This window comes from Globicephala melas, chromosome 4 (assembly GCF_963455315.2).
Source record: "Globicephala melas chromosome 4, mGloMel1.2, whole genome shotgun sequence".
NCBI lineage: Eukaryota > Metazoa > Chordata > Mammalia > Artiodactyla > Delphinidae > Globicephala > Globicephala melas.
The window spans coordinates 96109658-96137383 of record NC_083317.1 but is presented as its reverse complement, the minus strand read 5'-3'; the positions used below and the strand labels follow the sequence as shown (position 1 = coordinate 96137383).

The 27726-nt window shown below is 41.0% G+C and overlaps 1 protein-coding gene across 1 annotated transcript; it reads left to right on the top strand.

Moving 5' to 3' along the window:
• The first annotated feature begins 10530 nt into the window (after positions 1-10530).
• SAMD7 (sterile alpha motif domain containing 7) lies at positions 10531-25713 on the top strand. The gene is made up of 7 exons (XM_030856984.2): positions 10531-10631; positions 12369-12493; positions 15317-15395; positions 16466-17094; positions 18112-18233; positions 22226-22336; positions 25519-25713. Exons 1-7 carry the CDS (start codon positions 10531-10533, stop codon positions 25711-25713), a joined length of 1362 nt encoding a protein of 453 aa, XP_030712844.1.
• The last annotated feature ends 2013 nt before the right edge of the window (positions 25714-27726 follow it).

Genomic DNA, 27726 nt, shown 5'->3' with positions numbered 1-27726 from the left:
CAGTCTCCGCCCACGAAGGGGCTTCCTAGTGTGTGGACACTTTTCCTCCTTCACAGCTCCCTCCCACTGGTGCAGGACCCATCCCTATCCTTTTGTCTCTGTTTATTTTTTTCTTTTGCCCTAACCAGGTACGTGGGGGGTTCCTTGCCTTTTGGGAGGTCTGAGGTCTTCTGCCAGCGTTCAGTAGGTGCTCCGTAGGAGTTGTTCCACGTGTAGATGTATTTCTGGTGTATCTGTGGGGAGGAAGGTGATCTCCGCGTCTTACTCTTCCGCCGTCTTCCCAGAAGTCTCCGGTAACTCCATATTGAAACAAGCACTGCTATTACACTGTTAGACAGGTGCTTATGCCTTGGCTGAGAACCTAATTACCCTTTAGGAAGTTGTATGAATAGAAGCAAAGCATTTATAAGTTCCCACTGAACAAAGTATAAACAAGCCTTTCAGGGACAAGCTCTTCTAATTTTTTGAAAATATTTATTTGTTTTAGGCTGCGTTGAGTCTTTGTTGCTGCATGCGGGCTTTCTCTTGTTGCGGCGAGCAGGGGCTACTCTTCGTTGTGGTGTGAGGGCTTCTCATTGCGGTGGCTTTTCTTGTTGTGGAGCACGGGCTCTAGGCTCGGGGGCTTCAGTAGTTGTGGCACACGGGCTCAGTAGTTGTGGCTTGAGGGCTCTAGAGCGCAGGCTCAGTAGTTGCGGAGCACGGGCTTAGTTGCTACCTGGCATGAGGGATCTTCCCGGACCAGGGCTTGAACCCATGTCCCCTGCACTGGCAGGCAGATTCTTAACCATTGCACCACCAGGGAAGTCCCTCTTCTAATTTTAAGACTACCAGAGTGATGAAAATCTGTTGTTGGCAGAAACTTCAAAATATGCATATAATACAATAAGAAAACACTTTAGTAAAGAAATCAAGGCAAAAGGAAAATAATGTTAGGAAAAACAAGATGAAGCCGTAGATAATTTCTAGTTTTAAAATGCATGCTTAAAAGCAGGCCACAAATTTGGCCCTGAGCTTCCTAGCAGTTAATGCAAAAAAATAAATCACGTTACATGATTCTTGAGATTTTGTTTTGGCCGGATTTCTCAGGGAAAAACTCAGTTATTCCTAGTACTGTGGGCTGAGAAAATTGTCTCCCGTGGATCCTCAACAGAGGACTTCATGTCATGTAGTTTTCTAATACAATGGCTAGTGCTCAGCGGGAGCTATCCATGTAATTTTTCTGTTTTGTCACCTTCACATCTCAGAAAAACGCTATGAGGCCCTTCCGAGATAAGGAAACTGAAGCTCAGAGAAGTTTAATACCTTGGCCAGGTCGTACAGTTCATACACGGTGGGCCTGGGACTTGACTGGGTCTGTTAGTTAGTCATTTTAAGTCCCTGTTGTTGATGACTGCTTCATGAACAATCACCCTAAAATGGAATCAATACGTCCCATGTGGTATTTTTTATAATGAGCTCAATATCCAATGCTAAAAATGTGTGTCAACAAAGCAGCAAGTTATCGTCACACTAGAAGCCGAAAGCATTACTTGTAACTCAACTGTAATTTTTTCATACTATATATATTTTTTTAAAGAAGATGTTGGGGGTAGGAGTTTATTAATTAATTAATTTATTTTTGCTGTGTTGGGTCTTCGTTTCTGTGCGAGGGCTTTCTCTAGTTGTAGCAAGCAGGGGCCACTCTTCATCGCGGTGCACGGGCCTCTCACTATCACGGCCTCTCTTGTTGCGGAGCACAGGCTCCAGATGCGCAGGCTCAGTAGTTGTGGCTCATGGGCCTAGTTGCTCCGTGGCATGTGGGATCCTCCCAGACCAGGGCTCGAACCCGTGTCCCCTGCATTAGCAGGCAGATTCTCAACCACTGCACCACCAGGGAAGCCCTTTCATACTGTATTCTTATTTCGTACTTTCCACCAGTAAAATTGTTAGAAATAGAAAAATATGGATATTCTTTTTCAAGGTTTCAACTGTTTCTTTAGTAAATAGAACAGGTCTATTTCAAAATTCCATATTTTCTCTTTTATATGGATCATAGCTCTCACACAGATTATGAAAAGTTTCTTTCACTGTCTATAGGAATTAAAGTACAGTTGTCAATTCTAGCAGCTTCTTCCTTAAATATACTGCCATCTTTTGTTTAATTTTGCAGCTCTGTGGAAAATAACTTTTTTTTCCTACTTGCAAAAGGAACTTTTCCACTCAAAATCTGTTGGAAATATAAAATAGTTCTATTTCTATCAAAGAAAACCTTATTACTTATACGCAGAGTATTTTACTTTTGTGTTAAATTGAAGAGTGGCATTAACTGAATGCCCACAAAGCATCTTAAAGGCTAAGGAAGGATTAAAGTAAAGGCTAAACTCTGAGACAGGTTTATGTACACTGTGGTGCACTTTCCTGGGGCTTAACGTCTTTTCTCCTATCTGTAGAGGATATAGAGGGCAGCGTTTCTGTCATGAAATAGGACTAATCAACTTAGTTGAGTTCGTATTTAAGGCAAGGTGAATTAATTAAGACATTCTGACACAGTTGTCCGTTGTCCGATGTGTTTTTCAGCCTGCAGTCAGAGAAGCTTCTGCAATTGAAAGACTGAAAGTCTTTGGATGGTTCTTCTTTGAGCAATGTCTAAACCAAGAGGTCTTCACAGTGGATGTAAGTACACAAATCTACACGTTGATTAGTCCAAACTGAGGCTAGTTACTTTCAGAAAACATGTTTGCACATAAAAATAAAGGGAAAATTTTATCTTAAAAGGAATACGGTTCTGTATGGGTCTAATGAAGAATGAAGACGTAAGGAAATATTCTTGTATTATTCTTGTGTAAATACCATCAACAGCATTCCTCCCTACTACTGGGTATACTATAAAACATGATACTGGGCTTCCCTGGTGGCGCAGTGGTTGAGAGTCCGCCTGCCGATGCAGGGGACACGGGTTCGTGCCCTGGTCCGGGAAGATCCCACATGCCGTGGAGCAGCTGGGCCCCAGTCCGGGAAGATCCCACATGCCGCGGAGCGGCTGGGCCCGTGAGCCATGGCCGCTGAGCCTGCGCGTCCGGAGCCTGTGCTCTGCAATGGGAGAGGCCACAGCAGTGAGATGCCCGCGTACCGCAAAGAAAACAAACAAACAAACAAACATGATACACTTGGGAAAAATAAATATGTATAAAGAAATACTTAGATTTATCTATAAATTTTATTGGCTTCATTACTAACAGTATGTTAGCTAATAAATTCTTATTTGGCTGAAGTTACTAAAGAGTAAAGATTTATTTGACAGTAAAGTAAAGATTTATTTGCCAAATAAATAAGTAAATACTGCCTTGCTTTAGTTTTTTTAAGTAAAAGGAAGTTTATTTGAAATAGTCATTTCAAAGTTGTTATATAAAGTTATTAAGTGTTTCATTATCTTTAAATAGATTAAGTACCTGCTTCTCTGTGTTACAGCTATACATTTACTCCCCATTCTTGCTTTAATGGCCTCCCATTACTGCAGATAACTGTATGCAAAAAAATTGTCACGAGGTATGGACCATGAAATGACAGAGTAGAAAATTTGGGGGAAAAAAATTGAGGAACAATCAATGATAATCATGAAAAACATCTCATTTTAATATTTCTTCACTCTTTCTTTAAAAAGATCTAAGTGAAATATCTAAAATTCAGTTCAATTGAGCACTGCTAGAATTTTACTTTAGTCTATGTACAGATTTATATATAATGGGTTTTACTTCACAATCTTTGGAAGAAAGTGAACACAATGTATACAAACTGTGGTAGCACTTAAATTATGTCGATTTCAAGAAGAAAAGAAATTACATAATTTCTACTTGCTTATTGATGACAGAGGCTTATCCCTTTTCATTATAATACTTGCAAATAGACCTAGAACTTTTCATTTCAAGAAGACATGGCTGGATCTGACGACAGTGAGCTTCCACAGTGAAAAGAAATAGGAGGTGAGGGAAGCACATGCAAGCCATCTGTCATCAGCAACACTTTCTAGGGAATGTGCATTTAGATGCATTTAGAAGAGTGCTGAAGCATGTGCCTTCAGTAAACGTGAAATATATTTTAGGGCCACTACCAAGTGCTTCAGTATTAACTGTCTTTGTTGTCAATACTACTTGCCACTATAGTGCTAACTCATTTATAATGTGCTTGTATAACAGGGAAAGTGCTTATTGTTATTTAAAACCAAAATTAAGTCTAGCTGCCTTCTAAAGTGAGATGTTAGTGGTATAATTCAAACAAGTAGAAATCTCTAAACTCCCCTACCCTCAGCAAAGATGGAGTTGGGGAGGAAGATATGAAGAGACCAGAGTCAAAGGCCCACTGAGGAAAGGCTAAGAGCGGACTCAGGGAGAGGGGCTAGAGTGGTCTCTGCAAAATAAAGTGGGAACAATTGCTTTAGAGTTATTGGGGTAGCAGCTGAGAGAAGGTTTTTTTTAAAAAAAAAAAGAAAAGAGCAAGAAGCCAGAGCCTGCATTGTCAAAATTGCCCAAAGGACTGTTTCACAATGGAAAAGTCTGATGTTCAGTTTTAAGATGTATTTGACACACACGCTCCCCAGTCGGCCAAGACCTTGGTAAAGTCAGCTACACAACGTGTTACCTTGTGTTAGTGGTTTTATATGGATATCGAGGGAAGTGGACTGCGTTCTGCGTCAGTGTAGAGCAGAGAGGAGGGAAAAGCTTAAGGGAGTAGACTGGGAGGCCCACAGTGGCGTAAACTCAGAACCCGAGCACCCACGAAGATGAAATCTCCAGGATTGGGCAGAGCCTTGTAGAAGATGTGGGATAGGGGCTGAAGGTGATATCAGCTGCTCAGATTTTAAGGAGTAATGTCATTTGTCCTGTTATAAATGACCATGCTGCACATTTGGGTTGAAGATATTTTAAATGTAACTATTTCTTCCACTTGAGATAAGTGCTCGGATAATTTTAGAATTCCCGTGTAATCTTCTCAGGAAATACATGTATCTACAATTAGAAACAGTCAAATATTTTATGCCAGTTATGCATCTAGTCTTACCTTAAACTTTATTTCAATTAACAAATGTATTTTGAATATCAGTACAATTATTTTTATTTTATACAATTAACATTTATATAATTTTTAAAAACTTTTTTCTTGTAGGATATAAAAATAGACTTTTTTCACACTTCTAACTATAGCAATGAAAAACTGCCATGATGTCTCTTCTCACAGCTAGTTTTTCTGCTAAAAGTATTTGATCATGAAATGCTTTGGGGCAGCTCTCTTGACCTTCCTAATTTAAAAAAAGATTTCCCATTTATTATTTTAAAACACTGAAAATATACTTAAGGACAAGTGAATTACACTTTAGCATTAACATGCTTTGGAGCACTCACATTAATACAGGATACTTAGAACAGTGAATATGTGAAGCTACTAAGGATTGTTTTATAACTGAAAAACCTTTAAGAATATCTCCCTCTAGTTTTAAGAATTTATTTTTCTCAGAATTATAGAAATATTTAATTCTATTGATCTACCTTTCAAATGTAAAAACTTACCGAATACAGCAGTTACTTAAAAATTAATTTATCTTAATGAATATAATCCCAGAATTCATGCAGCATACGTGCAATAAGTATTCTATATATAATTGCTTAAATTCAGGGTTGGCCAAACTCAAATTGTATTGACTTTAATGTATGGTCATAGTAAAGCCATGTAAAGAAATGGAATGGAATTGGCACTTGGCTGCGATGCATAAGACAGGCAAGCGTTCTCCATAGTAGCAGTCGGTACTCAGTAAGTATCTGCTGATTCGGCAAGGGCTTTGTTTCATAGTTCGGCAAGTTCATGGAGTTCATGTCTTACTACTATTGCCCTAATCAGTTGAGACAGAATTAGCACTAGCTAAATCTTCTATGTGCTGCCTGGAAGGGTTTGTTGAGGGTAAGAGTCTGAAGACAGAGATTAAGGAGTCTTCATCCTCCTAAAGTGCTGGGCATCCAGGATCAGAGCCCTAGGTCAAAGAAATCCAGCCTGAATGCAAACCTAAGCACCAGTGCATTCCTGCATTGGGGATCACCAGACATGCTCTGCATTCAGAACGGATATCCCAGTCTACGCTTTGACTCAGGAGCATTTCATGTGCCACAGCAAAGTGACCTTGGTTCAAAAATTGTCTACATGTTTCTAAACATGTAGAAGAGGATACCCTGAAAATGTGAATGTTAATGTTTAAAGACTCACGGGTTGATCCATGACTGAGGAACTCCAAAACGGTGAGTTTGTAGAAACACACATTTGGAGCTTCAAGTATTTATCTACCTAGCTGGTAAAGTGAAAGGTCTGGTCAACTCCAGAGTACTTCCTTGGAAGTGTCTGATGATATTTGCTTTAAAATATAATTTGGTTTAGGGCAGTGAAACTATTCTGTATGAGGCTGTAATGGTGGGTACATGTCATTATACATTTGTCAAAACCCAAAGAATGTACAACAGAAAGAGTGAACCAACCCTAAGGGAACCCGTGGCCTTTCAGTAATAGTGAGGTGTCAGTGTAGGTTCATCATTGTAACAAATGTAAGACTCTGGTGCAGGATGTTGATAGTGGGGAGGCTATGCGTGTGTGTGGGAGAGGTATATGTGAATTCTTTGTACTGTCTACTCAGTTTTGCTGTGAACATAAAATTGCTCTCAAAAATAGTCTATTAAAAAAAAAAAGAAGAACAGTATGGAGGTTCCTTAAAAAATGAAAAGTAGAACTACCATATGGCCCAGCAATCCCACTACTGGGCATATACCCCGAGAAAACCATAATTCAAAAAGAGACATGGACCACAGTGTTCACTGCAGCACTATTTACAGTAGCCAGGACATGGAAGCAACCTAAGTGTCCATCGACAGATGACTGGATAAAGAAGATGTGGCACATATATACAATGGAATATTACTCAGCCATAAAAAGAAATGAAATTGAGTTATTTGTAGTGAGGTGGATGGACCTAGAGTCTGTCATACAGAGTGAAGTAAGTCAGAAAGAGAAAAACAAATACCGTATGCTAACACATATATGTGGAATCTAAAAAAAAAAAAAATGTTCTGAAGAACCTAGGGGCAGGACAGGAATAAAGATACAGATGTAGAGACTGGACTTGAGGACATGGGGAGGGGGAAGGGTAAGCTGGGAATGAAGTGAGAGAGTGGCATGGACTTATATACACTATCAAATGTAAAATAGATAGCTAGTGGGAAGCAACCGCATAGCACAGGGAGATCAGCTCGGTGCTTTGTGACCAACCACCTAGAGGGGTGGGTTAGGGAGGGGATATGGGGACATATGTATATGTATAGCTGATTCACTTTGTTATAAAGCAGAAACTAACACACCATTGTAAAGCAATTATACTCCAATAAAGATGTTAAAAAATATATATACGTGTATATATATAATTATAAAATATACATATATAAAATTTGGGACATTCAAAGGTAACAGGCACAACATTAAAAATTGCCTTCCTCCATTCAGGCTGCTATAACAGAATACTATAATCTGGGTGGCTTATAAACAGAAATTAATTTCTCACGATTCTGGAGGCAGGGAAGTTCAAGGTCAAGGCACTAGCAGATTCAGTGTCTGGTGAGGACTGGCTTCCTGGTTCATAGATGGCCTTCGTCTCACTGTGTCCTATGTGGAGGAAAGGCTGAGGGAGCTCTCTGCTGTCTCTATTCTAAGAGTACTAATTCCATACATGAGGGCTCCACACTCATGACCTAAATCACCTCCAAAACGCCCCACCTCCAAATACCATTGCTTTGGGGATTAGGTTTCAACATACGAATTTTGAGGGGAGACAGTCTATAGCACAGGGCTATAATTTTTTTTTAAGAAAATTTGGGCACTAATAGATGTCGTGGTAAGTAAATAAGCACTTTCTCACAGGTGTAAAGATGAAAAGAAACTAGGGAAGCCAGGTGGAGCCCAGAACTGTAACATTCAGGTGTGGTAGGTGCCAATGACTCATTGTCCTTCCCAGGGACCTTCATGACATAGGGACATTTCTGTAGACTTGGGAATAATTTACATTTTAGGAAAAAATTTGGTAGACTGATTAAAAATAATAAATTACCATGTCAGAAGTGTAACAGAATTTTATAGATTACATTCAGTTTCCCTGGCATTGCAAAAAGAAAGATTCAAGCACCGTGGAATCCAGGACAGGTGTGGTACCAAGGAGGGCTTTGATGGTAGATTAGATGAGACTTGTCTCCGATGCCTCGTTTCTTCAACTCCATTGGCTCAGTAGCCTTAAGTCCCCCACTCATTTCACTGAGCACATGAATAACAGTGAAAAAAATCCAGCTGTGTTGTTGCAGACAATGGACCCTACAGAGCCTCGTAGAAATACGCCTATGCCTGGCAAACCTGGTAGTCCAGAAGAAAGGCATTTGTGTCGATTAGTGGAATGACATTAGAAAGTAATCACGTGGCCTCAACAGTTCTTGCTGCCTTACCCATACCCCCTTTCTGAGTTCACCTGCAACCATAGAGGTCATTTCCCATCTCAAGCACGTGCATTTCTCTGCTTCAGACTGAAGGCTTTCTCCGGCACTGTAGGAGCTTGTTGGATCTAGCTCCGGCATAACCCAGATGCAAGGGAGAACGTTGCCCTCCACCAGTGGCTGACAGAAATCAGTGGGTAAATGGCCAGCTCTATGTCTTCCACTGGGACAGTTATGAGGTGTATACTACAAGTTTTCTTAGAGGGTCCTCAGAAGGTTGTCCATAGTGGTAACTCACAGATTAGCTCACCCCTTATTGGCTTTTTTTCCCTTCCTGGTCTCACCCACTCCCTCATGTGGGCTTCCTGGGATTACCTCCCAAATAAATTACCTTCATTCAAGTCCTTGTCTCAGGCCTGCTTTGGAGGAATCCCAAAGTAAGATAGTCTCATCCGCTCTTGGTGAGTAGTCTCCATGGTACTTCCCTGTGGTGACATGTGAAGTAGCGGGGTGGTCAGCCTCTAGGCAATGCTTGCTCTGGAGGGATTCTGCACTCCTTTTCTTCCTTCTCCTTCCTCCAGATTTGTTTCAGGCATCACATAAAATGCAAGATGAGCACTATATGTCACAGCTTCAAAGTTTCTCTCTCATAGGTAAGTTCAAACTTCTACCAGAGACTGTCAATTCATGACACAAATCAAAGTTCAACAGTATTTCAAAAGGAAACCCCACGTTGTGTCCCACACTGTTCGGTTGTGTAATGGACGAGGTGAAAAAAGGTGGCTGTGCACCAAATCTCAGATGCGGAGGACCTGAGGTTCTAAGCCAAGGAGCAGTGTCCTCACCAGAGATGCAAGCCCACAGCTGACACACCTGGCCTGAGTTCTTTCTTGGCATCTCACCCTGGCTGGCAGGCATCTGGCAAATAATTTTATCCTGATTCTGACTGGTCACTACTCTGAGGCCACTATCAGGGAAGAAATTATATCGACCTCACAGAAATAGTGAAAAGAAATCCACATTCAAAACGTGAAAAAAAGGTATATGAATGGTGAAAGCCAATGCTAGGTGACCTGTGGACTTGAATTTCGAAGTTGATCCGTAGGTTTAGGCCTGGAAAAGAAGCTAAAGAAGTGACTGCTTATTTAAATGCCATTGTATTTCTAGTTTTGGAACCATATGAATGTATTAACTCTTTTAAAAATTAAATCAAATATGCACACGAGAAAGAAAAAAACATCACTACTTTGAGAAGCAGAACATTTTCTTCCTGATTTCCTTTTTTTTTTCAAACATAGTTATAGTTATCTCAGTTTTTTTAAAGTAACTATTGAGGATGAAGAAGCTAAAGTGACCTGTTTGACTAACACTCATTTAATATTTAAAATTATTCTAAAGATGTTAATAATTAATAAGAAAATATAAGACAAAATTTTACCCCTTTTATAATGGTCCCTTTTTCTGATCACTAGGTTCTAGATAAAGTTATGAATGCTTGTGTTTATGTATGTTTGGATATAACTTGGTCACTTGTTCTAATTAGACACACACAGTCAGCCTGTATTCACTTTAATTAGATGTATTTTGGGCCATTAGGAAGATTTTCCTCCTCTTTTCTGTTTTAATCTTATCAACTAAATAGGAATATTTTTCCAAAAATTTAACATATGGGAGCATACGTGCATTTGTACTTCTGGAAATATAAACATCAAAATAAGTTGTAATAAAAGAAGATGGTATTTCTGGAATCTTGCAAAACTGGTTTAATTTTATTAGTGTTGCTTGTAGTGTGGTATGGTATTACCTGTGCACTCTCCAACAAATTCCAAAGGCACACGGAGTTCTACAGTTGTATCTGGGTACTTAACAATGGAGGGGTTTTTGTGTAACTGAAATCTTGCTGTAGTTAGGCTTCCCAAGTGTTGGGAAAATACAAAAAGTGTTCATCGTGTTCAAGAAGAATTCAAATAGTTCACAAAAAGTAGAGGTATTTGTTGACATATCTATCTGGTTTTTTTTAGAACTCCATCAGTGGCGAGAGATATTGATGATAAATCCAATGATGGCCGTGAACCCTTTATTGACAGCATCAGGGCATCAGAGGATTCCACTGGTTCCCTCACCATTTGAACCTCCAAGTCTGGATAGGTATTTCTCTTCAATACGATATTCCAGTCAAAGGAGAAAATGGATATTATTAAGGTTTCAAATGCTGTTAATCCCAGTGTTGTTTTATTGTCTAATGTTATTTCAGGGAACTGTGGTGCAATAAATCTGCCGGCCACATCTTCAACAAACTTCTCATCACTTCCCCTTTGAGGCCTGCTTGACGTCCTCACTCAGCAAATAGCTAAGGAGCACTTTCTATGTGACAGGCATCGCATAGGTGCAAACGTGGATGTAGTCTGCTAGGGCTGTGGTAGCAAAATACCACAGACTGGGTGGCTTAATTTTATTTCTCACAGTTCTGGAGGCTGAAAGTCCTAGATCAAGGTACTGGCAGGTTTTGTTTCTCCTGAGGCTTCTCTCCTTGGCTTGCAGACTTGACTGCCTTTTTCTCTGTGTCTTCACGTGCTTTTTCTCTGTGTGCAAGCACTTCTGGTGTCTCTTCCTCTTCTTATAAGAACACCAGTCTTACTGGGGCGCCACCCTTAGGACTTCATTTAACTTTAATTACCCCCTTAAAGGCCCTGGCTCCAAAGACAGTCGCATGGTGGGGCAGGGGTTAGGAACACAATTCAGTCCATAACAATTGGGTATCCTGGATTTCCTGTGATAGAGCAATTCTTTCTTTGCAATAAAAGTGAAGTTAGCAGTATTTTGGTTGTACACTCTGGCAGTTTCCTGTCTTCCCTTCTTTTGAAGATGTAGTCTGACATTCCGAGGAGAAAGAAAAATTCAGTATTTATGCTTGTTCATGGAGCATGAACAAAAGAGTTGGACTTCTAGAGACCACTGAAGTTCGGAGAAATAAATTGTCCACCCAGGTAGTCACTGATCCCAGATGGCAAAACTCAAGCCACAGTATGTTTATCAAATGAGGAAAGAATGTTGTGGTCAAGAATGGAAAATCAGACATTGGTACTGATTTGATTGGATCTTTTTTTTTCCCTGACATCCCTAAAACTTCCCTTTCCTGCTTTCTCTGTTGTGTTGGCAGCTGAGTTAGTCCTTCCTTAGTAGAGCTCTTCCTCCTAAGCTTTCTCATCATATTTCTACTTAAGCCAATAGAGACTGCAGGACTTTTGTACTTCATTTTGGGAAGAGATGATAGAATCCCATATGGCAATAAAAAAAAACTCACTGTCTATGCAATGGAAATTTTGTACAATTCCATTCATTTTACCTAATTTGTATCTTTTTTTTTCTTTTATTTTTTAACATCTTTATTGGGGTATAATTGCTTTACAATGGTGTGTTAGCTTCTGCTTTATAACAAAGTGAATCAGTTATACATATAATGTTCCCATATCTCTTCCCTCTTGCGTCTCCCTCCCTCCCACCCTCCCTATCCCACCCCTCCAGGTGGTCACAAAGCACCTAGCTGATCTCCCTGTGCTATGCGGCTGCTTCCCACTAGCTATCTATCTAGTGTATCCATGCCTCTCTCTCGCTTTGTCACAGCTCACCCTTCCCCCTCCCCATATTCTCAAGTCCGTTCTCCAGTAGGTCTGTGTCTTTATTCCTGCCTTACCCCTAGGTTCTTCATGACATTTTTTTTCTTAAATTCCATATATATATGTGTTAGCATACAGTATTTGTTTTTCTCTTTGACTTACTTCACTCTGTATGACAGACTCTAGGTCTATCCACCTCATTACAAATAGCTCAATTTCGTTTCTTTTTATGGCTGAGTAATATCCTAATTTGTATCTTTTTCCCTAGAGATTTACTGCCTCCCACTGTAGCTCCAACTGACCCAAGACAGTTTCGTGTTCCTTCCCAATTTGGATTCTCTGCTCTACCAAATGCAAGTATGCCGAACGTGCTGTCCAGTCATGTCTACTCAGGTATGAGCAACAGATGGCTCTCGTCTGTGGAGCCACTGTGAACTGGATTGCTGCATTAAGCTTGCCGTCAAATTTACTGCCAAAGTTTAGAGGCAAAGCTGTATGGTGGTTATACTTGTAGTTTCTATAATTACTACCTAGGTTTAAATCATGGTTCCACCACTGTGTAACCAAGTGTAAGTCGCTTAACTCCTCCAACCATCAATTTACTGATGAATAACATGAAAATCTGCAATTACTATCTGTCTTATCTTACAGGCAGGAACTGATGAGGTCATGAGGAGATGAGGTCTGAGAGTTAAAGGCCCTGGGGCAGTTTACATATGGCCTGATAGGCCATAGTGAGGACCTGCCTTTTATTCTGGGGAAGAGGGAAAGCTTTTGAGGAGTTTGAGCAAAGGAATGACATGGTCTGACTTACATTTTACCAGGATCACTCTGGCTGCTGTGTTGGGGACAAACTTGATAGGATTAAAGTTCTGGAGTTAAACTGATGGGAGTTAATGGGCTATTAGAATAGTCAAAAGATTATGATGGATTGGCCCTGCGTGGTGACAGTAGGAATGGTAAGAAGTGGCTGGATTCTGTAAATACTTTGAAGGTAGAAACAACAAGATTTTCTCAGAGTTTAGATATGAGATGTGAAAAGAGGAGAGGTGTTAAGGATGACATCAGAAATTTTGGCTGAGAAATGGGAAAGGTGGAGTTGCTCTTCACTGAGTTGAGGAAGACCATGAAAGCAGGAGTTCTTGGGGCGGGAGGGATATCATAGGCATTTGAGATGCCTAATAGACAATCAATGGGGGGATGTCTGGAAGGCAGCTGAAGTCCAGGGAGGACTTCTGGAGACAACCTGGAGATATAATTTTGGAAGTCATCGGGATATATGAGACTAGATGAGATCATCCATAGAGTGGGTTAAAAGGATGAGTTACAAGTTAAAAGGATGATCCCTGGGACATACCAACAGGGTCTAGAAGATAAACAGAGATATAGAAAAAGCAACCACTGAGGTGGGAGGAAACCCAGGAGAGGACGGAGGCCTGGAAACCAAGGGAAGAAAGTGTTTTAAGGAAAGAGTGAGCAACTGTGTCAAGTGTGCCACTCAAAGGCCAAGTAAGATGAGGACCAAGAATACATGATTAGATATAGCTTTGTGGAGGTCATTGATGATCTCGATAAGAGCAATTTCAGCAGAGTGGTGTCAGTAAAAACATGAGTGTAGGGGCTCAAGAGGGAATAAGATTGAAGATCAGATTGATGCATCTTATCTCCCCCAAACTATATTCAGTGAGTTTCTGTTTGTCCCTGCTCTCCAGTTCCAACAACTCTGAATACTGAGTTAGCCGAAAAGTTCATTCGAGTTTTCCATGTTACAGGAAAACCCAAGTGAACTTTTTGACCAACCCACTAGATATGAACAATGTGAGTGAAAAGCCTGAGACAGAAAGAAATAAGATTGGTGCCAGGGCCAGTGAAGACACTGGCCTGCCTGGACTTAAGCATGTTGTCTGCCGCAGTGCATGTGGCTCCACTTCGATGAGATTGAGCAGGGGCCAGGTCTGAAACTAGACACACCCACTGGAGTGTGACAGGCCCATCAGCTGAACCTGGGTGGTAGCCCCATCTGGCAGCAAGAACCAGGTTAAATCTATAGCCCGAAGTTACAGGCAGCAATTAAGCAGACCAGTGAAATAGCTGCATTGCTGACTCAGAAAGAGCTTCTTACTGATGAAGAATCCAGAAACTGCCAATAGTTGGATACAAACAGGCAGGTTGACAACCTGTCCCAGGAACAGAGGTCAGTCTCCCACCTCAAGGCTGACGTGTAAGAGAGTAAGCAAGGGTAAGGGTAGGGCCTCAGTCCTATAGAAACCGAGCCACTAAGTAAGTTAGCAAAATAGGGATTAAGACAGGGATCTGTTTCAAAATTTGGGATGTTAGGTAGGGAGTGGATTATGACAACAGGACTAGCACTAAGTTTGATGTCAACTATTTGGGAAAGAGAAAGAAACTTGAAATAGGTGTGATGAGTCCACATTTCATAGGGTGCTAAAATCCAGGTAATGAGAATTGTACCCTCTACACTGATCTTCTCACATGGACAGTCTCTGCATCCTTGGGCATTACCCCATGGGTTGGCAGTCTTATGCATGCGGAGTGGCTAGGCCCATGAGCCATCGCCGTTGAGCCTGCGTGTCTGGAGCCTGTGCTCCTCAACGGGAGAGGCCACAACAGTGAGAGGCCTACATACCGCAAAAAAAACAAAAACAAAAACAAACCCAATGTATTATTTCCAGGGATTTCAGTGCATAAAGAAGCACTTAGTTACTTTTTTTTTTAAGGTCAGCTAATTCTTTTCTTCCAAAAAAAAATTATCAATATTTACTGAAAAAGCAAGCGATCAAGAGATCCACAGTTAATTTCATCTTTTTCCTTTTGAAGTATGGTAGGGAAACATTGCCAGTCATGAGACCCATACTTAAAGAAAAAAAGTATCTGGGGAATTCCCTGGCAGTCCAGTGGTTTGAACTCGGTGCTTTCACTGCCAGGGCCCTGGGGTCAATCCCTGGTCAGGGAAATAAGATCCCGCAAGCCGCAAGGCGCAGCCATAAAAAAGAAAAAAATTATCTGGTGTTATCATGCCATCACCAAAGTGACTCTAAGATTCTGAACAGCCATGAACTGATACCAGTTCCAACACTGTGCTCAGTTGGTGGTTTTTTGCAGATACTGTTTTAAATCATTTTATTTTCTTTCATTATTTTCAAGTGAATATTGTTAATTTGTTTGTGGGGTGGGATGGTGGTTTTCTTGTTTAAGGTTGGGGCATTTTGCCACCTGAATCCATAAAGGCAATGGCTAGAAGGAATGAAATGATTCAAAGGCAGCATACTGCCAGGTAATGTAACAATGTTGTTTTATTTTCTATTCATTCACTTGTTTGTTTATTCATTTGTTATATATATACTTTTCTATATATTCATTCATTTATTGTATTTGTGTATTGTTTTTGTATGTATTGTTATATTTGTGTATATGTATTCACTGATTATATATACACACACACACACACACACACACACACACACACACTGATTACTTTCAAAAAGTAGTCCAGGAATATTACAAAAAGAAACATATACAAACATGTACACAGGTTGTTTAAGGATAAAAACAAGATTAGAAATTACACAGCGAAGCTAAGTCTACAGATCACAGTAGCTTGTCAGTGTCTCATAATTAAAATGCCTAGCTGTGATTCCTTTGAAATTCATACTGGCATTTCTGTCTTAAATGACTTCAGTTCTGCTCAAAGACAGGAGCCAAGCTTGCCAATCCCACTTCAAACTATGCCATTAGAGCCCAGACAGCCCCCTGTCAATCTAAAAGTGGCCTTCAACAGCCAGGAGAAACACACAGCAGTGATGACTAGGTTATTGCTGAACATTAAGGGGTCCAGGTGATGACCAATAAGCAAAGTAAAGTAAGCAAAAATACCAGCAAGTCTTCCCCCCTTCTCCCTTCCCCAACCCTTACCACTGGCATTAACTTTAACAGTTGAGACTTCGGTGTTTCTTGAGTCTCACTAAAATTGTACTGTAAGGTTTAAAAACTTCTTCCCAAAACTTTAATTTCTTTGAGGATTAATCTCTGGCAAGAAACTAATGCTGTGCTGCATTCTTCCCATCCCTGCTAAGATTGTCACATCCATTAGAGACAGTGCTCTAAAGACTGGCCTTAGACTTCCATTGTGAGATTCAGCCAAACCCTTCACCTCTGATCTTACTCCAGACTCTCCTTCCCAGTGGCTGTCTGGGAGATTCGTGTTTACACCTAACAGACTTCAGATAAGTAGCATAAGTACTCAAAAGAAAAGCAGAGGTGCTACAATAGGGAAGGCAGAGGGCCATTAAAATGATATTTCTAATGGTTTTGTTGGGTTTATAAAATATATTGTTCTGTTTTTAGGATGGAAATGGAAATGCATGCCATTTACCAACAAAGGAGAATAGAAAAAGTTAATTCCAAGGGACTAGCAGGCCTAGGGGTACCATTCCTTTATGGCTTCAGTATCCCAGCTGGCCCAGCCACCGACCATGGCAGGAGCATGCTCCCTGCCAGTGACCTGCATGCTCACAGAAGCGCCCTGAGAAACTTTCAGGGAAACCCCATGCTAGTGGCAACCGGTCCGCACTTTCTAGAGAGCTGGGGGCAGAAATGTCGTCGTCTCAGGAGAGGTACAGGGAATCAGAAAGTTCTAGACAGTGACACCGAGAGTTCTAAAAGTGGAGTAGAAGAAAAGCCCCTAGGCCAAACCCGTGCAATTCCCTGTGAAGAGAATGAGTATGCAAAAGACCCAGAAACAGACACTCTCAACAATCACAAGTTGGGTGAAACTGAAGAAAAGCCATGTACAGCTCTTGCCCACACCTTTGGAGAGCTGGAGCGTGGCCATGGAAAACCCTGGGGAGCTCATGGCACTACCCTGGAAGAAAAGGCCTGGGACAATGGGAAGGAGAAGGCTTCAGAGCAGGTTTTGGCAGCCTGTGGTGAAAAGAATGAGGTTTACCCGCCAGTTCCTCGACCGTCTCTGCCAGGTAGGAGTCCAGGGGCTAATCCTCATACACCGCAGGTCATCAAGTCCCTGGAGTTATTACATGGTGAGCTGTAACCACTGTGTTTCTTTTTATCCTCCTTCTTCTTGATCCTACTTAGAATTACCTCCTCTTGAAAAATTTATTACATTAGTTCCAGTCAGCCATAACAGTGCAATGTATCTGTGTTTATATATTTGCTATATAGAGAATTTCAGCAAAGGCTAGGAAGGTAAATATGAGGAAGGATGGGAAAGCCTACCAGAATTTTTAATTAACATTTTAATTTAATTTTTGATTTAATCTAATCTCTTCAACACAAAACAGAGGGGCTTCTTGCTTAAAAGTATGAATTCAATCTCCCCTGTATTTAAGTGTAGAAAAAATAAACAATTAAACAGAAGCTCTTTCAGTGCTCACTACTGCTATGATACTCTCTAACCTAAGAGTATTAACACACTACCCCCTGCCCCAAAAAGACACACTGAATAGTATTCAAGAACTTCTTTAGATAAAAAATAGTTTAAAACTGGAACTTCTTTAGATAAAAATATTTTAAAACACAGGGATTTGGATATGTGTAATCTAGCCACCATACCGACTGCTTCCCTGACAAAATACTAATTTGCCATTTTGATGAAGATGTAGCTAAATTCTCACATGGCTTAGAGAGCATGATAAATCATGTAACATCATAGAACATGGTAGTATTAATCTGGAGAATGAAATCCACAGGGTATTTCTATTGGAATCTGAGAGAAGCTGGAACTTTGTTTTTATTTATGATAAGGTTGTCATTAAAGATCCTTTAGAGGAAGAAAAGAAAGGAGGTAGCTAAGCTTTTTTAGAAATCATCTCTCAGTAACTCTATCTTTTAAGGGGGTTATGTGTAGATCTATGTAAAGGGACTGCTCTGTGGTAATAGAACATGAGGAAATGAATGTAACTATACATGAAACTGTACTCTTAGCTTCCCCCTTTTCCCTTTTCCCACAAAATAATTTTCTTTCTGTTTTAAAGGAACACATGTGCTTCTTACAATCAAGGAAAATCTGTCTTTGGATGAAGATATTCAGAAATGGACCGTGAATGACGTGTACAACTTCATTAGTGGCCTTCCAGGTTGTTCAGACTATGCTCAGGTGACGCAACATTTAAGTATTTTCTTAAAAGTTAGACACTTTGAAATATACTTCCTTCATAATGAGTTCTGTTGAACTTGATTTTGACCCCAGAGAGCATTCCTAATAATCTCTCCCTTTGTATGTCATTGGCTCCCCTGGAACAGAAGCCTCTGATTGGTGGAGCTTGGGTCATGTGCCCACCCCAGCCTCAGGGGAGGCTGGGAAAGCCAGTGTCTGGCTTTAGTTTCTGTCCCATTAAGGCTCCTGAGATGTGGAATTCTCCCAGAATTAGGAGGTTCAGAGGCCAAACATCCAAGAAGAAGGAGAGGTGTCTACTGTATTCCCTGCTCATCCATTTAGCAAACATTTGGAGGCATGTACTTCTGTATCAGAAGTTTTAGGCTACTTATCATACATAACAGAAATATATACTTTATTCTAAAAAGGACAAGAAGGAAATACATCTGAAAAGTTGGAAATTAACTATTTTAAAATTACGTTTTTATTCTGGGGCAATATATAAAAACGCCTACACACATAATTTAATCTGGTAGATAAATACTATTTTTTAAATTATAAAGAACTATCAGGACACTTGAAAAGTAAAACTAGCCTCACTTATATGGGAAAATTGGAGATAAAAATGGTGGGTTGCCAAGTTTTTGAAGTTTATGTCAGTGCTACATTTTCATGCATATAATTTACTTTTTCAAGTGATTTAATAACACAATTCCAAGCAACAATGTGCCTACTAAATCTGGTATAACTATCTTTGGTTTATATTTTAAAGTAAAAGAAAGCAAGAAAAGGACATTATGATTTAACTACATCATAAGTAACTGATGTTAGAGATAACTTTTTTCAGATCTCATTTTGTGATATTTTCTTCAGTGTAATGCTGTTAATTTTTTAAAAATTTTCCTTCCTTCCTCCCTCCCTCCCTCCCTCCCTTCCTTCCTTTCCCTTTCTCTTTTTCTTCCTTTTTTCTTTTTATTGGACCAATGGAAAAGTCATATAGAGTAGTGATTAAGAGTATGGCTTATGAAACCAGAAAGTACAAGTTCAAATCCTGGCTTTTCCACTTTCTGGACATGTGACCTAAGACAAATTGCCTCCCTCCTCGGTGTCTCGGTTTTTTTCATCTGTAAAATGAGGATAATAGTATAATACATTTTCAAAGGATTGTTGTAAGCATAAATGAGTGCCTGGCACTCAGTAGATTCTAATTTCATCATTGCCTCAGAGGCTTCTAGAGAAAGCAGAATCTCAAGTTACTTATGAGGCAGGTTGTATTCTTCAAGTCACCTACTTTGTCTTTTTGCATACCTGCTAAAAAAATTTGTTCTATTTTTGCCTATTCAATGAGTATAACCTTATTATTTTATTACTAGTCATTAACCGTGGGTAAGTCACTTTTTAAATGTATCTATGCCGCTTTTCAAGTGGTACAATGAAGTTACCAAATTCTGATAACCAGAAAGAAGCAACCCCATGTATAACGAACATTTGATTACTGACTTCTGATGGATTGAATCTGTTTGAACTCACTATTTTTTAATCAGTGATTCACAGTCATAAAAATGCAGTTTATAATAACCACTCTTGTAATAAATAATGTTACATGTATTTCATACTTTATAATCCCAGATGTCCCCTTATGGGTATAAAGACGTCACATAAACACGAAGACCCCAAACTTTGCTGACTCATTACCTCTTACCAACAGGATGTTGGTGCTTCCTTCCCCACCCCAAGAAGTGGTACAGTTATTTCTAAGTGTTTCTCAAATGTGTTTAGGATCAAGTCCTGCTCTTGTTTCCTCACTAAAGTCAGTTCCCCTCTTAGCAATTGCTGGTGACCTCAACAGCAAGGATGCCACACTCTGCTGGGCATGACCAGGCTGTGTTCGGTGACAGTGTTCTGTACAGAAATGGGGAGCACCCCCCTGGATGCAGCTGGGTGCCGTCTGAGCGCAACAGGCTCTGAAGTAGCACTGCTTGTGCACAGCTCTCACAGGAACCCTTGTCTGCAATGTGCCATCCGCTTTTACTCACAGCCCCTGGGACTACTCAGGGCCACACCCCCTGTCCCTTTCTCTGTCCTCTTCTTCCTCACCTCTGCCTTAGGTGCAGCAACCTCCAACCACCCACCTTCTGCAGGTTGAAAAAGGAAATTCAGGAAAAAATAACCGCAGTGAAAATCCAAAGCCCCTTGCAAATGAAATCTTAAATAGCTGTGAAGAGAGGATGGGTGGTTCAGCCATTTAGGGACATCCAGGATACCCTGTAACACATTTTTTTTGTTCAAAGTCAATGTCTAGTTCAAATAAGTCAGCAGTGAAAGTATTCTCTCTAAAAATAAATGAAATTATTAAAAATACATGCATATTTATACCATGCACTTGGCCCAAGCTGCTCTCATGAGAATGAAGTGAGGGTATCTTCTGAATGACAGAGGCATGTTCTGCATCCTTGCCTCAGGCCCAGGGTCCATCCACCAGGACTGAAGGTTAGGCTCTCATGCATTTCAGGCCCTGGGTGCCAGCCTACCTCTGTGTGAAAATTTATCTCTGTGATTTCTCCTTCTTTGGATGATCTCTCATGGTCCCTTCACTGCTCAATGGAATCCCTACAAAGGAAGGAGAAATTAGGTAAATTTTCTACCATAAATATAGGTGACTATTTTTATCAGCACTCCTTTTGCTGATTGGCAGTGGGGTTAAGCAGGGAAAATTCTGGATCAGAATCATGAACTATACATTATTTTACAGGTTCTCTAACAGGCAAGCTATGATTTTTGGGCAACTCACTTAACCTTTTCTGTGCTGGTTCTCTCATTTACAAAAAATCATAATAATAGCGCCTACTCTTTATTGGCAACAGACTATGTGCCAGGCACAGTGCTAAGTAAATTATTTAGATTGTCTTTTAAATTTAATCGACACCATACTTCTGCAAAGGAGATATTAGCTCTATTTTGCAGCTGAGTAAAGCTGAACTTAAAGGTGGCTAGAGGACTGCTTAAAAAAATGTGTGTGTGACTCCAAATCTAGCTCTTTCCATCATAATTACTCTACATTGAGGCTATTGGGCCATATGATTTTCGGCCAAGGGTACCTGGGGCCCTAGGAATTCTCAAAGGTGGTAGAAGTTATGCTTAAGTTATTCAAAATATTTCAAAACAACAGACAACCTAAGAAATATCATACATTTCCCCAAAATAAGGCTACAGAGACTAACCCAAACTGTCCACTTTTTTGCTTTGGCCCAAATTAAGTTACTTCTATTAGCCATTCTACAATTTGATCAGTTAAAATAGGAAAAGAAATAATTACTTAATAAATATAGTTTGTAAATAACTAAAATCTGTTAGAACACAAAGTTTCTGGTACAGAAGTTTCCCAAGAAGAATCTAATTTTCTGCTGGTCCTGAGGCATGCCCTCCGAGGCACAGAACACACAGTGGAAATGGGACAAATATGGTTCCTCTTCTCACGGAGCTTGTAGTCCAGAAGAGGGGCACCGTAAGGGATTCCACATCAGCGTGACCATGCTGGAGAGGGCAGCTACGGGGCATGGTAGGAACACACAGGAGGGCCTTACGGTTTCCTAGAGGAAGAGGCATCGAAAATGAGACCTGACGGTGAGGAGTTTACCACCTGAGGGGCAACAAGGTGAGAGGGAGGCAAAGGAGGAATTTCCAGGTGAGGACCAGAAGCCAGAGAGAACTTAACATGGTTGGGATTTGAGAATAATTTTTAGTGGCCAGAGGCCAGGGCCAAGGTGGGAAAGGTGAGGATGGCAGGATAGGGGACTGAAGAGGGAGAAGGGATCAGGCCACAGAGACTTGAAGGATTGTGACTTCATCCCGGAAACAGTCTAGGTTTTAAGGAGGAGTGGCGTGCTTAGCTTTGTGTTTCAGAAAGGTCGCTCAAGTTGCTTTCATGAAAATAGGTTAGGTCTTAAAAAAAAGACATTTAAACAAAGCTGACATCTTTTGTGTTTAATAAGGTGTTTAAAGATCATGCAATTGATGGAGAAACTTTGCCATTACTCACAGAGGGGCATCTTCGAAGCACTATGGGCTTAAAGCTGGGGCCGGCATTAAAGATCCAATCGCAGGTAGTGTGATTTTTCGTAACTAAACGTGTTAATGGTATGAAGCTTAAGAGAAATATGTTACCTTTATCTTGTTGTAACATTAACAATACCTCTTTATTAAGCTTTTCCCCTCTGTGGTTGGGGACATGATAAAAGTGAGGGAACCTGAGGGCTTCCCTGGTGGCGCAGTGGTTGAGAGTCCGCCTGCCGATGCAGGGGACACGGGTTCGTGCGCTGGTCTGGGAAGATCCGACATGCCGCGGAGCGGCTGGGCCCGTGAGCCATGGCCGCTGAGCCTGCGCGTCCAGAGCCTGTGCTCCGCAACGGGAGAGGCCACAACAGTGAGAGGCCCGCGTACCGCAAAAAAAAAAAAAAAAAAGGGAACCTGAAAACTTTGGACGGGGCATTGGTACACGTTCCTAGTTTTGGTTGGGAAGGCACAAAGCAGTGGTGTGCTGGCCAATGTTTAACAACCTGCTGTCTTTAAAAATGAACCCCAATTCGTAGCATTTGTCAATTTCTGTGGTGTCAGTCCTCCCACCATGGCTGACAAACTCCATATACAGCGTCACTGAATACAGAATTGGGAAGAGATGCACAGCAGCTCCCCATTTCAGACTGTCTTCACCATGTGGATAGCACAAGTGTAAACAACCTCAAGAGCAGAGATAATAATAAACAATTATAGTAAAATAAGTAGGTAAAAATAATTAAGTGATAGGTTTGGGGTATTTAATACTTTAGTTTGCAATATAATATATCTAATTGTAACTTTATATAATTTAATTTTTAATAATGGCATTTCTGGCAATTAGCTTGCAAATTTCCTAAAATTATAACAATTGGTCTCAAGAGCTGGAACAAGCCAGCTCCAGAGCACCACTTCTCATCACTACCTCCACTGCTTCATTCTGGTCTAAGGCACTGTCTTCTCTCGTTGGATTACTGCGTTAGCCTTCTAACTCTTCTCCCTGCTCTGCCCTTGCCCACCCAGAGCGTATTCACACAGCAGTAAAGAATGATTCTTCTAATACATGAGACAGATCATGTCACTCTTCTGCTCAAATGTCTGCAACAGCTCCCCATTTCTTTCAAAGTCCAAGTCCAAGTCCTATATTATTTGCAGTTCTCTCCAGCCATCACCACCCTTGCCTTCCTGACCTCATCTTCTGAGTCTCTCCCTGCCAGTTACTGCTTTTGTCAACTCACCTCTGGATGCTGTTCGAACATCTAGACAGGTTCCACCTTCACACTGTTCCCCCCTCTGCCTGTGATGCTCTTCCCCCAACATCCTCATGCTTTGTTCCCTCATCTCCTTCATCTTTGCTCCACCAAACCATCTCAGTGAGGTTTGATTGGTTCACCTTACTTAAAATTGCACACGGCCCAGCCCCCATACATACTACTGCTATCCCTTTTTCTGGTCTTCTCTTTTTCCCCATAGCACCCATCACGTTCAGTCACACAATATAATTTATTTATTTGTTATATTTATTTTTGATTTCCCTCTGCCCGCACTAGAATGTAAGCTCCATTAGAGCAGAGATCTTTATCTGTTTTGTTGACAGATACAACCTTAGAACGTGCAAAACCCATAATAGGTCAATAATTATTTGTTGAAAGAGTGAGTTTCCTAAAAGTCAAACCAAGAAGCCTCAACTAATTCTTTCAGAATTTATACAGTACTTTACTTATTCACAATACATGCTTAGACCAGGAGCTGAGTTTCCAGAATGTTCTTCAAAAACCTTTTTATTTTTCCTAAACTTTTCAGAGTAAAGAAGTTCTTTATTTCTAATGCAAATACTTCAGTGTTTCCATTGATGTTCTTTTTTTCAACTTCTGATTTTGGAATAACTTTAGGTACAGAAAAGTTGCCAAGATAGTACAGAGAATTCACCTAGCTTTTCCTAATGTTAACTTAATACATGACGGGGCACATTTGTCAAAACTAAGAAATTAACATTGGTACAATATAATATTCACTTTTAAATGATTGATTTTTCTTTCGTGAGGAAACTGTACCTCTTGGAGTACTTACAATAACACTGCAGTGTTTTCTCAAATCTGATCTTCTTTGGCTTTGGTCTATCACTTTCGTTGCACTTTTTGTTCTGCTTTGTCCTTACAATGTGGCCAACCCCAAGTCATTCTTAATCTTCTCCTCACTTGCTGCTAGCATTCTTATGCTCCTATCTGATATATATAAGTGCTTCCATGCAGCCCAGCTGAGCTGTTATATCCCAGGCCCCATCTACCAGCATAACAGGACAGGACTCCCACAGAAGCTGGGGGTGGGGGGGAGGTGGAGGGGGAAGGTCCAGCTGATGCCAGATGTTCAACCAAGCAGAACAGTTGTAGAGTCCTTGGGATTGGGAATTTCCAGGAGTCCCATTGAAGCAGGAAAATTGGAAGGTTCTCAGTAACATCTGAAAGTCCCAGAAGGTGAGCAGGCAGGAATCAGTGGATAACAAAATCTCAATCTCCAAAATGGGAATCAAGGGCAAAGTTCCATTACAGCAAGAACTGCTAAGAAGAAGAAAACCTACCCTCCAGAACAGAGACGTAGAAGGTAGACCGGGACTGAGCACACAAGGAAAGGGGTAGGAGAAGAAAAAGTTACTGGAATTTGAGAAAGATATTATTAGAATGGAGGGAGCTGGGGGTTTGAGCTGTAACAATGTGAACAATATAGAAATCTCCTGGGTCCCACTCGGCATCAGGTTTGTGTAGGAGCCCGCTGGTTAGTACTAGGGCACCAGGTCCCAGCGCAGCCTTATTTATGTCTCAACACTAAGCCCACTGAAGGCCTGTTGTGTGCTGAGGTTCTAAAGAATTCCAGCCTCACCTGTAGAAGGACGGGCTGGGTGTTGGTGAAGGTGAAGTAGGGTGTCTGTGGGAACCCTTGTGGGACCATTGGGAAAGGAAGAGCTAGAGTGAACTCAGAGTAAAATAATTGTGTGTGCAGATCAACCACAGCAGAACCAAGAACAGGAACTGGTAAGCTCCTACCACCTTGATATCCAGTTTTACAATGTAAACACTATGATTCTAAAAGAAAAAGCCCACCGCATCCTAGAATTGTGTCCTTCTAGATGTTCCATGCCTGAAATTACCTCAGCCTCCCTGCCACCTGTGGCTTAGCAGAATATGCTGTTATTGAAAGAATTCATAGATGTAATTACTATATTTTGTCTTCTAAGGTATCTCAGCATATGGAAAGTATATTCTACAAGAAAAGACTTTCACTTCCTACCCACACGAAACAAGCATTCAATCAACCAACAGATACAAACCCTCTTTTGGATTTTAATTCCTGGAGTGATACACTGGACGTTCCTTGTTCCCAGGATATGATCATTCCTAAAAGAAATGAGCGAGATACTATGAGAAATTAAAACCCTCACAGAGCAAGAACAGTCTTAATCGGTTTTCTGAAAAGTCTGGCATATTCTGAAGGGTGTGCGGGGGTTTCCCAGGACCAGATGGCGGATCAGAGGGAGAGAAAGCCCACCCTCCTGAGCTCTCTGGGAGGAGGCCTTGCCCAGGCTTCCTGAGGTGACCACATCACAAAGTGGCTGGAGCCGTATCCTTGGAAGCAAATACTAAATGAAGGATAGAATTTGCAAACATCAAATTTGTATATATAAAGAGGTGTATTTCTTTTTTATCCTTCCAGTTTTATTGAGATACTATTGACATAACAGCACTGCATAAGTTTCAGGTGTACCACATAATGATATGACTTAAATACATCATGAAACAGCTATCACAATAAGTTTAGTGAATATCTGTCATCTCTTATAGATACAAAATGAAAGAAATAAAGTTTTTCCTTGTGATGAGAACTCTTAGGATTTACTTATTTAACAGCTTTCATAGATAACGTACAGCATGTTCATTCTATTTATCATGTGGTACATTGCATCCCTAGTACTTACAGCTGGAAGTTTGTACCCTTTGACGACCTTCATTAAAGAGGTCTATTTCTGATTTTCAAAAACAAAAAAAGAAAGCTATAGTTGGGTGTTTCCACGAGGATATCTGTGCAGAAGCCAGAAAAACTGACACTGAAAAACAGCTCCTAACTGTCTTCACTGGCTTCCCATCCCCCAGCCCAGAGAGAGACAGAGGCAACCCAGTGGAGCCAGAAGGAGGAAGAAGAGAAAGTGAAGTACAAAATAGAGAAATAGAGGAGCTGAGCACAAGGCCCCAGCTTTTCTCATGGCAGGCTTTCAGCCTGAAGGAAGCTGGAGAAAGGAACGGGCAGAAGCTCGAACCTTAAAGTTCAGAGTTCGACTGTTACTCAGCTTTTTCCTTCTGATATGAAACCATGTTATGACTAAAAACAACTGGAGGACTCCTTATGACCTGAGAGGGAGAGGAAAGGGCATAGTGACCACCTCCTATTTCACCCAAGAGGTGGGGAAGAGTTACCTCCTCAAAGCAGTACTGAACTGGCAAGGTCGAGGGGAGACGATGACGGCAGCTTCTGCGTGTGCCCTGTGGAATCCCACTCTTTCAACTTCACATTGAACAGAAAGACTGTGAAAGGATCCGCAGGGAGCTGATAAGCGTTTGCTCAAGGAGGGTATTGGGTGACAGCGGTGTGAGGGAGACTTCTTACTATATATCCTCTGGTACATTTAAAATTTTTAACTATGAGAACGTATTTTCTGTTTTTAAAATTTATATTTAAAATAAACAAACTGGGACTTCCCTGGTGGTACAGTGGTTAAGACTCTGAGCTTCCACTGCAGGGGGCACGGGTTCAATCCCTGGTCAGGGAACTAAGATCCCCCACGCCATGGGGGCGTGGCCAAAAAATAGAAAAAATAAAAATATAAACTGTGGTAGGCAGCTTCTAAGATGGATGCCAGTTACCCCTGCTTCCTGATGTTCATACCTTGTGTGATTCCCCTCCCCTATGGGGTGGGCTGCAGTTATGACTCTTTCTAAGGGATAGAAGATGGAAGACATGACGGGGTGTCACTTCTGTGGCTTCTGTCACAGGTCCTCTCTCTCATTCTCGTTGGATTGCTCACTCTGGAGGAAGCCAGCTTTTCTGTCTCCAGGCGGACCTGTGGAGAGGACCGTGTGACTGAACTCGGCAATAGATCTTCTGAGGCCTGCCAATAGGCACGTGACTCTTCCCCAGGTCAAGCCTTGAGATGACTATCCAGCTCCTGCCCACGGCTTGACGGCAGCCTTGTGGCTGACCCTGAGCCAGAGGCCCCCAGCTAAGCCGCTCCTGGGTTCCTGACCCACAGAAACTGTGATAATAAGTATGTGTTGTTTCCAGCCACTAATGGAATAATTTGTTTTGTAGCAATAGATTCCTAAAACAAACAAACAAATTGCATTGATAAACATAGATAGCGTGCTTCTCATGTTCACTTTTTGATTTGGAA